General features: G+C 36.1%; 1 protein-coding gene across 3 annotated transcripts in view; it reads right to left on the reverse strand.

Moving 5' to 3' along the window:
* Positions 1-139: 139 nt before the first annotated feature.
* Positions 140-14,905, reverse strand: part of ncapd3 (non-SMC condensin II complex, subunit D3) — a 121,329-nt gene continuing 106,563 nt past the window's right edge. For 2 of the 3 annotated variants that reach the window (XM_061964467.2, XM_061964451.1), the window contains exon 35: positions 140-3,719. In XM_061964467.2, coding sequence (XP_061820451.1) covers positions 3,653-3,719 — 67 coding nt within the window. In that variant the 3' untranslated portion in view covers positions 140-3,652. The remainder of the gene's footprint in view (positions 3,720-14,905) is intronic. The other variant, XM_061964458.2, reaches the window with a different exon arrangement.

Here is a 14,905-nt window from a genome sequence, read left to right on the forward strand (position 1 = left end):
TGGAGCCGGCGCTGGTGTGGGAACCAGCCTTGGAGCCGGCGCTGGTGTGGGAACCAGCCGTGGAGCCGGCGCTGGTGTGGGAACCAGCCGTGGAGCCGGCGCTGGTGTGAGAACCAGCCGTGGAGCCGGCACTGGTGTGAGAACCAGCCGAGGTGCAGGAACAGGTGCTAGCCGAGGTGCAGCTGGAGGTGGCCTAGCTGGCGGTTGTGGCTTAGCAGGCCAAAGGACTGGTGGCGGTGGCCGTGCAGGAGGTTGCGGCTTAGCACGCCGAAAGATTGGTGGCGGTGGCCGTGCAGGAGGTTGCGGTTTAGCACGCCGAAAGACTGGTGGCGGTGGCCGTGCAGGAGGTTGCGGCTTAGCACGCCGAAAGACTGGTGGCGGTGGCCGTGCAGGGGGTTGCGGCTTAGCACGCCGAAAAACTGTTGGCGGTGGCCGTGCAGGAGGTTGCGGCTTAGCACGCCGAAGTTGTGCCACTGCACTAGCACAGTTCCCAGTACTAGCCCCCCCCCCTCAAGACGCGGATACCAGACGCGCTCTTTGTGGTTTGGAACCGTCTTCAAGGGTGGGTGGGGGGAGGTATGGAGGGGGGTATATTCCTCCACTTTAAATTGTCCAAATTGACTATCATCATCCCCCACTTGAGATTGGGTGGGAGCACAGGGGGAACAAATATGTGCAGTGGGCGGAGCAATAGTCCCTGGGGCGGAACCAAAGTCACTGGAGGTGGAGTTTGAAAAATCAGAAAGTGACTGACTAGAGTTGAACTTAACAAAAATGTCCTGATAATGTTTTATCTTAGAATAAAAGTCATTTTGAATTGGCTGACATAAAGAATTAGAAGATGGGAAAAAAAATTCTTGCTCAATGATGTCATCGGGAGTGGGCGGAGTTACCTCTTCGGGGGGCGCCAATGAAATGACGTCATTGTTGCAATTGTCCATGTGACTGACAGCCCAATCGGAAAACTGTTTGGCGAAGTGGTCTATTGGGTTGCCAAACATCTGAGGAGGGGGAGCTTGAGCTGCATGTAGCTTTCTTCGGTCCGGGGGAGGAGTTTGCAGGAGCGGCGCGTCTTGGCGGCGAGGGAAAGACCTTCTGGCCGGCTTCCGTCTTTGATGGCGCGCACGGTACTGCGGTGTAGCGGCGATGTCTTCCGACCAGAGGGAGTCGATGGGGATAAGAGAGCCTCCAGCTCCCCACATGAGTTTCGACCTCTCCTCCGTCGAATAGCGAAGCGTCTCGGCTTCCATCGCTCGCAACACCATGAGCGTACCTTCGTCCCACTCCTCGTTAGCCGGTGCGGGAGAATTGTCTTCTGCTGGCTTCCTACTGTGACGACTTGGTCGCATCGTGATGCGGATGTGGTTCTCCCAGGGATGCTAGACGGCTTCGGACACAGCTTGCAGGTAGGAATATGATTTATTTACAATATAAATCATACGATGAATAAACAAAAAGACATGCACGTAGCACAAAAGGCAAAACAAAAGGGCTAGCGTGGGAGCTAGCAAACCAAAATAGCCTAGCGTGAGAACTAGTAGCTAAGAAACAGGAAATAATCGTCGTCATCAGTTGTGTAAGAACAAACTAGGAAGCCAGACCGAGTGAGGCCAGGGCAAAGACTAAATAGCCCTCTGATTAGTGCCCGGGCAACAGGTGCGCGTCCCGAACACTAACCAGAGGCAGGTGAATGTAATCGGTTGACATGGCAACTGAAAACAAACAAAAGCAAGGTGCTGAAAACACGTGACTCAAACATAAACAAACTATGATCCGGGCAGCGGATCGTAACACCATTTAGATGAAGAATGACTCCTAATCCTCACGAAGAGAAGGGTTAGAACCAAGCTTCTTTTTGTGTCGTTCACAACTGGACTGCTTAATTTGTCTTGGAAGACCTTTTGTCGCTCATCTGAGTAGGCTTAATCAGTTCGTGCTCATAGACTTAGAATGGTCACATCTGGACTTAGAAACATCTTCTAAGACAAACCAAGCAGTCTAGTTGCGAACTATTGAACGACCTGGATGAATGAGAACCTTCATAGGTACATTCCATATATACTTACAGCATGTATATAAAACCTTAATGGAGGTGTTTGGATGTTTTTTTTTTTACAGCGCTTTATTGGTAGAATAGAGTGACGCCATTGGCTCCATTGTAAGCTGACTTTTGACCGCATGTATTTACTATTTAGAATGCATTAAAAAAAGGAAAAACGTGTTCTTATCTTACATAAGGATTGTGACTCATATGCAATATTCAAAACAAATGTGCAGTTCCTTAAGGGATGTTTAATACACTTGGTCCATGAGTTGTTAATCAACTATTCACTGATCTCTCTCTGTCCCAGTTGTACTTAAACATGCTGTTCAGCCTATTATGAAGAGCAACTGAGAACTGTAATTATAGGCCTATTACTGGTGTGTCTAAAGTATGGCCTAGGGAACAGTTGTGGCCTGCAGCTAATTTTTAACAGCCTGTGGTACATTCTACAATCACTATTAAAAATGTTTTTGAAAAAAAATTAATAAAAAAAACTCAAATGTTATCAATTGTTAACCTATTCAATGCTTTAATTACTTTACATGTACAAATTTACCAGTACTTTGAAATACTCCTCTGGGAAAATGTTTGTTTTCCAAATAAAAAACAAGTTTCCTTCGACCAAAAGGGCATAAAACAGACACAAAACACAAACGTATGATTGACGGATAAATCTAAAGTTGATCTAGAGGCTTAAGCGTTGAAAGTAAAAAAAAATATATATATATGACTTAATACTTTGAGTTGGGCTCTTTTGGATACCTAAGAATTTAATGGGACATTATTTTTTAAACTGTCATTGCTTAAAAAATAAATTAAAATCAATGTTATGAAATATTGACTTAAGGGGCCCAATTAAAATATTCCACTATGAAATGTTTGGCGGGGAAAATATAGCATATTGTGTTGCCATTAAAATAAAAAAAACGATATCAACAGACCTTAAGTTGATCTAGAGATTTAGGGTTGAATAAATAATAAAAAACATAATATATAACTTATTTTCAACATTTATATGACTGAGACCCTTCCACGTCCCCGAACCAAACTTGAGGAGAACCTTGGTGAAACAAATCTATATATTGCATTAGCATTAAAAAAACAATATATACTTTTTCAGTATGCAGCTGTGGTAGAAAAAGCTTGGACACCCCTGAACTATTTTTCTAAGCTATCTTTTTTTTATATCAAGTTTAAAAAAAAAAACATGGCTCACAGCTAACTACTCTCCTACCTTGAGCTAAATGACATCACAAGAAATTCCAGTCAGGTTTTAAATCCTGCCATAGCACAGAGGCAGCACTGTTTGACTTGACTTGAGTTTGACTTTTGTGTTAATTATATTACTATCCTACACCGCCATTTTTTACACATATCATGTTGAATTGTGCAAGTGTAAACTTGTTTTTGAATGTTAATGAATTTAATAAGCATTTTCCAAATAAGCGAAACTATTCTCATGATGTTTATAAAAATAACATGCAAAGTATGAATATGTTATGTGTAAATGCGATTTACCAAATACAAAAAAGAAAGGACAAAGTGTGCTGGACAAAAAAAAATAAAAAATTAAACATGCAAAGAGTTAAAGTCACAATCAGAGTTGAACTAAGAAATGGCTTTCTTTTTCTGACGGAGTGGTGACTGCACGTTCCACTGCCTCAGTCCAGAAGTTCTGAAATGCAAAAAGAATATCCATCCTTATGACTTTGTCTCATAAAAGAACCAACAAAAACTAAGTTGTACAAAAACTGACTACATTTTCCACAAAATAATTTGTGTAAATTCAATTAATCCATTCCACTACAGTCACCCAAACATTAACTTAAAACATATTTTATAAAGAATAATTACAGTTTAATATGCATAAATCAATGTGAAACGCATATAAATGAACGAAATGTATACAAACATTTAACATGACTTATACTTGTATTGAACACTTTTGCTGGTGAAGGGGGAGGGAGTGGACATATTTCGTACTTTACTATGAGCTATTTCTTGAGTTCAATGATGTTTATTACTTTCTTCATTAAAGTGCTCTTACTTGGAACTTTATTTGGTTCCATGGTGGATTATTTTTCAGTCTTACGCAATTAAAAAAAAATATACACAGACTAAATTAACGCGTTCAATTCTTTCTTAGGGCACACAATTCCACCCAAATACAGGGGCAAATGGAATAGTTTGTTCTGTAAAATGTTTGGCCATACAATAACCGAGGCTGTACACAAAAACTGGGGGTGTCCCGATATTGATATCGGTCCAATATCCGCAAAAAAATAAGCAAGTTTGGATGATATCGGGTTGCGTGTAAAATGTGTGACATAATCTCTGATAGAAGCAGTCCTAAAGCGTGTTTACTTGTGCAAAGCTGTGCAGCCAGTTAACATCTAAATATCCTCCAATAAACACATAAGGTTGGTCTTTTCTTGTATTTTAGTCAAGTCATTTACGAAAGGTAAACATGGTAAGCTTTAGACTACTAGGAGCTAGCAGATACACAGAAGCTAAGCACACAATAGCATACAACCTAGGCATATGTAGTAAGTGTCTTTAATTGAACAATATTTCAATCTAAAACAGCACATTTGTTAATACAAAACAAGTATCAAATAATTATTATATTTGCATATAGGATGTATTCACGTGAAATTACGTCCGGCTCATTAGCTATGCGAGGCTCAAAATGGTGGGTCAACAAGCGTCATGTTTTCTGGACTGCATTTTGCCTTTCTTGAAAAAAAATGCCCCTTGCTTGAGTTGTTTTAGGCTGTTGGAACCGATCAAATCGCGAAAAGAATAAAAACATTTTCAAAGTTCCTTAAAGTAATCAAGAAGGGCGAAAGATTTTACAAAAGACAAGAAAATTGGCACACACTCCAGTCCATGGGAGCCTATCGAGTCGAAGTTTGCAGTGATCACTTTGTTAGTTTGTTTGATATACTTTAAACATTTAGTATTTTGAATTGAGGTATTATCTTATGTGTATTTTATCTTGTTTTGGAATTCCTAAAACAAATTTTTGCTACAATGTGTGTTTCGTAAAGCACCAACACGGCGAGTCTAAATAAAAGACAGCTAATAATTACGCTTTTACCGAAGGCAGTAAATGAATCTTTCAGCACAGACACAATGTTGGGATCTAAAGTTTTATTTTGATAAAGACTGGGAAAAAAAATATGTGTACTCATAAATGGCACGTACAACAACAATAAGGCAACAAACATTACTGTCAACGCAAAGTAAAATCACAAAAGGCAACCTTAGCTGAGCAAAAATAATGCATGATTTATCTGGGAGAGTTTTGACACCAATTTCTTTGACCCAGCCACACACAAAGAAGTTGTCCACCCCCATGCTTTTCCAAGTTTTGTCGTGTAGAATGGTGTCTGGAGCACCAGATAGTTTGATATGTTTGAGAACGCGACGACAGATAATCCTTGAGTTCACGCAACAAATGTTATTTTGATAACGGGATAGATTCCATTGCATAGTTTGCATTTTTTTCTCGTATCTGCTTTTTAGTGGTAAGATCTAGGCCCCTTGCGTAGATCGCACTCTGTTTGCTGCACAGTAGCCATGTTGGTTTGATGGCCCACCACTTCGTTCACTTCCGTTCAAAAGTCACGTGACCGAATACAACCTATTACTTGCACATACATAGTCACCAAGGCAGAAGCGTACTAAAAAGTATCCAGCAACAAATGTGTTCGCATCATTCAACTTCAGGAGCTTAACTTAATGAATTATTGTGGCCACTAGGTGACACCACAAAAACTATTACTACTCCACTTCAATTTAAAGACGCCATAGTCCATTCCATACGGTTATTAGTCGTATGATATTTCACCTCTTTAGGCGGACCAAGGAGGCCGCGGGGGATTGATAATGATTTTTGACCCAAAAGAGGGCATGGCCTAAATGTGCCACCTGGTAAGGTGGGGGTAGCGAGGGTGACGTCACACACAGTGGGCGTGGCCTAAACGGCGCCACTTAGTAAGAAGGCAGAATGGGTGAAATAAAACCGGAAGCAGGTCTACATTTTATCCGGCAGCCATTTTGTTTTGTAGTTCTCTTAAGACCACCACCATTTTAATTGTAGTCTTGGAGTCAGAATGATTTATGACCCCTACAGTTTACCATGCACACCAAATCAGATTCTTTTTCTGCCTTCAATTGACAATCTGATTTATTTGCCAGTCTAAACGCTCCAAAGTGCTTCAAATCTGATCTTTTGGCATCAGATTCAGGCCACATCAGAAGGTAGTCCTGAATCCAATCAACCAATCTGATCTTTTTAAAAGTGACTTCAGTCTGAACTCAATCAGACCTGTATATGACCTGAATGTGATTTTTTTCCCGTCAACTTTGGGCAAGCTATGTCACTCGTATGCGCCGGAAAGACGCAGTCGCCAGCGGAAATGGATATTTCATGAAAACACCCGGTTTTGGTTTCTATTTAAGACGACTGAATGTTCGGTACATCACTTGTCAATAGTGCGCAAATAATAGGCTATCCGTAATATGAATATATATATTGATTCCGAAGAAACAGCGACAGTTGAAAGGCCGGAATTGATGCTGTGGCGCATATGATTACATGTGAATTGAAAAATAAAGCTCCCGTAGATCCACACTGTCTTTGTTTCCTCTACTGAACAGTCATAAAAAGACTAGAACCCTCCCAAATATATTACATTATATACATCCATTCATATATGATATTACTTTCATTTACTTTCATGTAAAAAAAACAAAATTTTTAAGGTATTGCGACTTTTATTTTATTTTGTAGTAATAACGACTTCCTCTCTGTCAACTTTCTTTGTTTTCACTTTATCGAAGTGCGCATGCAAGTGACGTCGAGGCCACATTGGAGCCTGGGCGCGTTTACACTGAAGTCTAATAAAAATCAAACTTTACTTGCAGTGTAAATAGTCAGCTGGAAAAAATCAGATCTAAAAAAAATTTAAAAACAATCTGATTTGAGCCACTTTGGCCTGCAGCTAAACTTAGTCATTGTGACCCCTTCAGGCAGAAGAAACTTCGACATTAAGTTTTTTATGCGGTCATCTTTTTTTCTTTTTTTTTTTTACTATTTGTAGCTGTTATACCAGTTTTAATGCTTAATCCACACTCTCAAATGTATTATTTGATGACAGTGATTTATAATTTTTAATTCACTATCAATTTTGTTTCAAGTAAATAGTGCATTTACACCCCTATTTCACATCATTTTAACCCAATTACAAAATTGTATTTGTATACCACAGCACATCCATGAATTATTTTATGTTACTTGTTTTGTACTACCAAGGCTGTTTGAGTTATAATAGATATGTATAACTTAAAAAGTTAATTTACTATGTATTTATTAGGTATAAAATTAATATTGTCCTTATATTAAACTATATTATATTATATTGTCTACTTTTTGTGTTAAAAGTTTCTGAACTTTTTTTTTTTATATTAAAAGTATTATATTATCTACTTTTTATCTAAAAAAAGTAAACTATTATGTAGTATAGTGTCTACTTTTTGTCCTAAATAAGTTTCTAAACTACAAACCCCATTTCCATATGAGTTGGGAAATTGTGTTAGATGTAAATATAAACGGAATACAATGATTTGCAAATCATTTTCAACCCATATTCAGTTGAATATACTACAAGACAACATATTTGATGTTCAAACTGATAAACGTTTTTTTTTGCAAATAATCATTAACTTTAGAATTTGATGCCAGCAACACGTGACAAAGAAGTTGGGAAAGGTGGCAATAAATACTGATAAATTTGAGGAATGCTCATCAAACACTTATTTGGAACATCCCACAGGTGAACGTGCAAATGGGGAACAGGTGGGTGCCATGATTGGGTATAAAAGTAGATTCCATGAAATGCTCAGTCATTCACAAACAAGGATGGGGCGAGGGTCACCACTTTGTCAACAAATGCGTGAGCAAATTGTTGAACAGTTTAAGAAAAAACTTTCTCAACCAGCTATTGCAAGGAATTTAGGGATTTCACCATCTACGGTCCGTAATATCATCAAAGGGTTCAGAGAATCTGGAGAAATCACTGCACGTAAGCAGCTAAGCCCGTGACCTTCGATCCCTCGGGCAGTACTGCATCAACAAGCGACATCAGTGTGTAAAGGATATCACCACATGGGCTAAGGAACACTTCAGAAACCCACTGTCAGTAACTACAGTTGGTCGCTACATCTGTAAGTGCAAGTTAAAACTCTCCTATGCAAGGCGAAAACCGTTTATCAACAACACCCAGAAACGCCGTCAGCTTCGCTGGGCCTGAGCTCATCTAAGATGGACTGATACAAAGTGGAAAAGTGTTCTGTGGTCTGACGAGTCCACATTTCAAATTGTTTTTGGAAACTGTGGGCGTCGTGTCCTCCGGACCAAAGAGGAAAATAACCATCCGGATTGTTATAGGCGCAAAGTTGAAAAGCCAGCATCTGTGATGGTATGGGGGTGTATTAGTGGCCAAGACATGGGTAACTTACACATCTGTGAAGGCACCATTAATGCTAAAAGGTACATACAGGTTTTGGAGCAACATATGTTGCCATCCAAGCAACGTTACCATAGACGCCCCTGCTTATTTCAGCAAGACAATGCCAAGCCACGTGTTACATCAACGTGGCTTCATAGTAAAAGAGTGCGGGTACTAGACTGGCCTGCCTGTAGTCCAGACCTGTATCCCATTGAAAATGTGTGGCGCATTATGAAGCCTAAAATACCACAACGGAGACCCCCGGACTGTTGAACAACTTAAGCTGTACATCAAGCAAGAATGGGAAAGAATTCCACATGAGAAGCTTCAAAAATGTGTCTCCTCAGTTCCCAAACGTTTACTGAGTGTTGTTAAAAGGAAAGGCCATGTAACACAGTGGTGAACATGCCCTTTCCCAACTACTTTGGCACGTGTTGCAGCCATGAAATTCTAAGTTAATTATTATTTGCCAAAAAATAAATAAAGTTTATGAGTTTGAATATCAAATATCTTGTCTTTGTACTGCATTCAATTGAATATGGGTTGAAAAGGGTTTGCAAATCATTGTATTCCATTTATATTTACATCTAACACAATTTCCCAACTCATATGTAAACGGGGTTTGTATTTTTCTCATATTAAAAGTATTATCTACTTTTTATCTTAAATAAAAGTTTATTTACTTTGTCTTGAATACAAGTATCAAAACGTTTTCTTTCTTAAAAACTATAATATTGAATAAAGGCTGTTTTTATATAAAAAAAAAAAAAAGTTTGAGCTATTTTTCCTGATTTTAATAGCATTATATTGTCTTAATTAAAAGTTTTTGAACTATTTTTCTTATTTTAAAAGTATATTTTTGTTTGTTGGTCCTAAATAAATGTTAAATAAATTAAAAGTATTATATTGTCTATTTTTGTCTTGAATAAAAGTTTCTGAACTTACTTTATGAGCATTATGCTGTCTTCTAGTTATTTTTAATTTAATTTTAATTTGTTTTATAGGTCTTAATCCGTCATTCTTAAAATATTATTTATTTTGTATTTCTTAATTGACTATAAATGTTGTTATTTGGTTTGGGTTAATCAATTTATATTTCTTAGAATGAGATTTGTCAAGTATTTGTTTACGTACATTTTTTCTTATTTTAAAAGTATTTTTTTGGTCAATTTAACTCAATAGTTGACACTATTTTTAACCCTATACTATTAGCTATAAGACTGACTAAAACATACACAATGTTTAAATTGTTTCCATAGTCTTAGAACTACTAGTATAGGGTTAAAAATAGTGTGTCAATGTTTGAGTTAAATTGACAAAAAAATACACAATGTTTAAATTGTTTCAATTAAAAGTTGACATTCTATTTTTAAAGGTACACTGTTAGCTATAAGACTAATGAAACAATTTAAACATTATCTGTATCCGTCTACTATTAGCTATTAGTCCGATGAAACAATTTAAACAATATTTTTAACCCTATATTATTAGCTATAAGTCTAATGAAACAAATTGAAAATGTGTATTTTTGAGTCATCCATCCATTTTCTACTGCTTGTTCCTTTTGGGGTCGCAGGGGGTGCTGGAGTCTGTCTCAGCTGCATTCGTCAATTTACTCAAATAAAAGTTGACATGCTATTTTCAACCCTATGCTATTAGCTATAAAGCTAATGAAACAATTTAAACATTAATTTTAACCCTATACGAATAGCTATAAGACTAATAAAATAATTAAAACATTATTTGTATTTGTTTACTATTAGCCATTAGCTTTAATGACATGGAGTCACAGAACATGCAAAAATATAAATACATACTTAAATTTGGTTGATGTATTTTGTTCAAAATTGAATTTCAGTTTCAGCTCTCTTCGCTTCTCCTCATCTGTCTGGGCGCATCAAAAAAACAACAACACACATACGCTACAAAAGCCCCCACCTCTATCCCATCTGGAACAGCCCCACGTACGCACACATGCAAACAAGCACCCCCGCGCAATGCCTCAATGTTTAAACAAATGTAAATGTCTATTTTTTTTATTATAGTCTATTTTTATAATCTAATGCACATTATTTTAAGTATAAACCATAACTTTCACATTCACATACCTTCAAAAAATCCCTAACATTTAGCTTAAAAAAGTAACTCCATTGTGGCATTTAATGGAGCCAAATTTATTGCTACTAAGTATTTTGGCTTTTTACTAGTTTGCTTTATTTTCCTCTATATATGATGACTTAACTTGATGTTATCTTTAATTACATCAAAATAGCAGTAATGTCTAATCCACATAGTGGTTTAATAATAACACATTTTTAATTGTCATTACACTGTAGGAATATTGGTATTTTTCCTCTATTTCGATTTATTTTTTACATGTTTCATTTACACGTTGTGAACTCAAATTGCATTAAAAGTGTATTCTGGCTAGATTTCAGATTGTATTTAGGCTGTTTTTAACTTAAATAACGTAACACAACATCGATAAACAGTGCATACACAGTGAAAAGGGGGGGCTATGTGAAAAGGGTCACCATTATAATCCATCAATACATTTTTAAATGTCAGACAGTATGGCTGCAACGATTAGTCGACATTGTCGACAATCAAATTGTATATTTGTTGACAATAGTCGTAACGTCATCACTTGCGTTTTTTCCGGCCGGGAGTGGGTCACTTGCAAAAACATTGCCAGTGATAACATACAAAGTGTGGGAATATTTCCTCTTATTCTTGTTCAAAACATGAATACCTTGCTCATTTTGCGAAGCGTACCTTGTTTTTATGGCACTATATTTGTGATACGTAAGCATTTAAAGCGGAGACATGATGTCGGACATTTGGAGGGAGATGCGGACACAGCCTCTGTAAGAGTACTGTTAAGAGTCTACCTTGCTAGCTAGCAAGAGTGAGACAAAGTTGTGTGTGAAATAACTATCATTTTAGCCAAACATGCTAGCATACAACATGATACATCACAATTTCCAGTTTCTCTTTTTAACATGTTCGAAAAGGAGTAGGAAGAAGTAGAGCTTATTTAATCCTACCTCTTTTCTTTTACATAACAGTTGCTAAAACTTTAGTTCACTTCCTGTTCTCAATTTATTCACAATATACTCCATAAGTAATCACAATAAAAATAAATAAATAATACTCAGTGAAGTAAGTTACATTTCATATGGTGAAATGAGTAAGATTATTTTGAAAAAATGAACGGTTGCATGGATTAAATAAATTCCGAATGTTTATCATGGTTCTTTTTTTTTGTACTTTGTAAACACTTTAAGTTTGAAGAGTTTCTTGAAGTGGATCACATTAGTACATTGTTTGATTGCTTTGCTTAATCCATTCTATAATTTAATTCCACATACAGATATACTGAAGGTCTTAAGTGTTGTACGTGCATACAAATGTTTTAAATTACATTTTTCTCTAAGATTATATTTCTCCTCTTTTTTTGAGAAGAATTGTATATTCTTGGGTAGCAGGTTATAGTTTGTGTTGCAGGTCCCAGGTAGCCAGGACAAGCAGTCAGATAATATTGTCCTGTTATACAGGAGGAAATAAGCACACAGAACGTTTCAGTTGGTCACAGACTGGTCGCTCTCGTCAGAATTTATTAACAGAATTTACAAATCCACAATTCACTTAATTTCCCATATATTTTGTCACTTTGTATTATCATGTCAATGTCTTTTACTTTATCTTCACCTCTATTTTCATCAAAACACTCAATAAACTATCATTAAACTGTTACTGTATCACTGGAGTTATAATTACCATAACAATACTGTATGCCTTTGCCATATATTTTCACATATCCACATCATCACTCCAAAACATACAATATAGTGCTCAATTAGACATTATTTCAGTGTCTTGTCTTTCTCAGGAATATTCACCTTTAACTTAATGCACAATTTAGCAACATTCATTTAAATACTTTACTTTTCTTCATATTCTTCTTCTTATATAGCAGCTTTAAGTTACTGTACTTGAAATGTTCATTGACCATTCCTGAGAGCTTAACTTATATAACCATGTCTAAACATAACAAAATAGCATGTAAAACCTATTTCAGAACACACACATTATACAAATATACATATGAAATCAATAAGAAAACGGGAGCTCTAATTTGGGGAGTCTGAATTAGGATCAGAAGTTCCTATATAAACATGGCGCACGCACGTCGCCATTTTGTATTGATTAATACAGCTTTGCACTGGATTCATTCACAAATACAAACTACAACTCACAACCACTTTAGAGTTAGGCTCCACCATCAGAATGTGTACTTAAACTTAGAAAAAAACATGGATATTATTCAGTGAGTTGTTTTACCAAAACTAACCTGTTATACAGGAGGAAATAAGCACACAGAACGTTTCAGTTGGTCACAGACTGGTCGCTCTCGTCAGAATGACAAGACACTTCCGGTCTGTAGGTGATCGCATTCAATTGGGAAGAAACGCCCTGCTGCCCCCTACTGACCAATGTGAATATTGATAAATGTGGAATGACAGCTCCAAAAATGAATTCAAACCATAAAATAAAATAAATATATCTACACAAAAATGTGACACATTATGGGTGGGTCACATTTGCTTTATGTATAATTTTAGCTGTTTGCAAATTCACTATGTCATGGAATTTCAGTATTTTTGATTCGATAAATAAAGGGTTTGTATGTTCTCTATATCAAACATTATGTATTATTCTAACTGATCTTTTTTGTAACACCGTTAATTAATGAAGTGTACTTTTGTAGTTATTTCCCCATATTTCTACACAATAACTCAGATATGGTAACACGAGCGAGCAGTAGAGAATATGAAGTGATCTTTTGTCTAGAACTTGTTTTGCTTTATTCATTATTGACGTGTTTCTTGCTACTTTATATTATATATTTTTTACATGAGATTTCCAGTTCAATTTATCATCAATCATTATACCTAGAAATTTGGTTTCATTTACTCTTTCAATTTCTATTCCGTCTATTTGTATTTGACTTTCTTTTCTACTGTTACCAAATAGCATTATTTTAGTTTTACTGAGATTCAAAGATACTGGTAGTCTGTTATTGTCAAACCATCTTTTCAATTTGTTAATTTCTTCTGTAATTATTTGTATTATCTTCTGTGTGTTCTCTCCTGAACAAAACACAGTTGTATCATCAGCAAATAATACTAACTTTAAATCTTTTGTAACTTTACAAATGACATGTATATAGCGATTGAATAATTTTGGTCCTAGTATTGATCCCTGAGGTACACCACAGGATATATTTAGCGTTGTAGATGTGTGTTCACAAAGCTTCACGTATTGTTTCCTGTTCGTTAAATAACATTCATCCTCTGATGCCATATTGTTCTAGTTTTTTTATTAAAATATTGTGATTAATTGTGTCAAATGCTTTAATTAGAACCAAAAACAATGCTGCCGCACATTTTTTACTATCTATTGCATTGGTAATTTCTTCTGTAATTTCAATTAAAGCCATCGAAGTTGAAACATTAGCTCTGTATCCATATTGGTTCTCTTCGAGTATTCTATTTTTGTTTGTGAAACTCTCTAATCTGTTATTGAACAGTTTTTCAATGATTTTAGAAAATTGTGGAAGTAAAGAAACAGGTCGATAATTTGTAAATTGGTGTTTGTCTTGAGTATTATAAATTGGTGCAACTTTAGCTATTTTCATTTTGTTTGGAAATGTACCTGTTTGAAATGATAGATTACTAATATACATTAATGGTCCTGAGAACTCTTCAATAACCCTTTTTATCGTTTCCATATCAATTCCATTACAATCAGTTGAAGTCTTAGATTTGCATTTTTTCACGATTATAACTATTTCCTCCTGTCTCACATTACATTAATATAGAGTTGGGATTTTGCTCTATGGTATCATTATAATCCTCAATTGAAACTGGGTCTGGAATCCTTTCTTCCAATTTTGGTCCAATATTTACAAAGTAATTATTGAAGCTTTCAACTACTTCCTTTATGTTGTCATTATTTTTGTTTCTGTCTAAGAAGTATTGGGGATAATCCCTCTTAGTGCCATTTTTAATAATGCTATTAAGGATGCCCCATGTTGCTCTCATATTGTTTTTGGTTCCTGTCCAATAATTCACTGTAATATTATTTTCTACATGATCGTAGTATGTTTGTTAGCTTGTTTTTATACTTTTTGTACTTATTTTCTGCCTCTGTAGTTTTTTGTGCTATACATTTTCTATATAGTGTATTCTTCTTATTACAACCAATTTTGAATCCTTTTGTCATCCATGGTTGATTATTCTTTCTCTGCTTTCTACTGAGTTGTCTCCATGGACAATGTTTG

This window comes from Nerophis lumbriciformis, linkage group LG02, assembly GCF_033978685.3.
Source record: "Nerophis lumbriciformis linkage group LG02, RoL_Nlum_v2.1, whole genome shotgun sequence".
Classification (NCBI taxonomy): Eukaryota; Metazoa; Chordata; class Actinopteri; order Syngnathiformes; family Syngnathidae; genus Nerophis; species Nerophis lumbriciformis.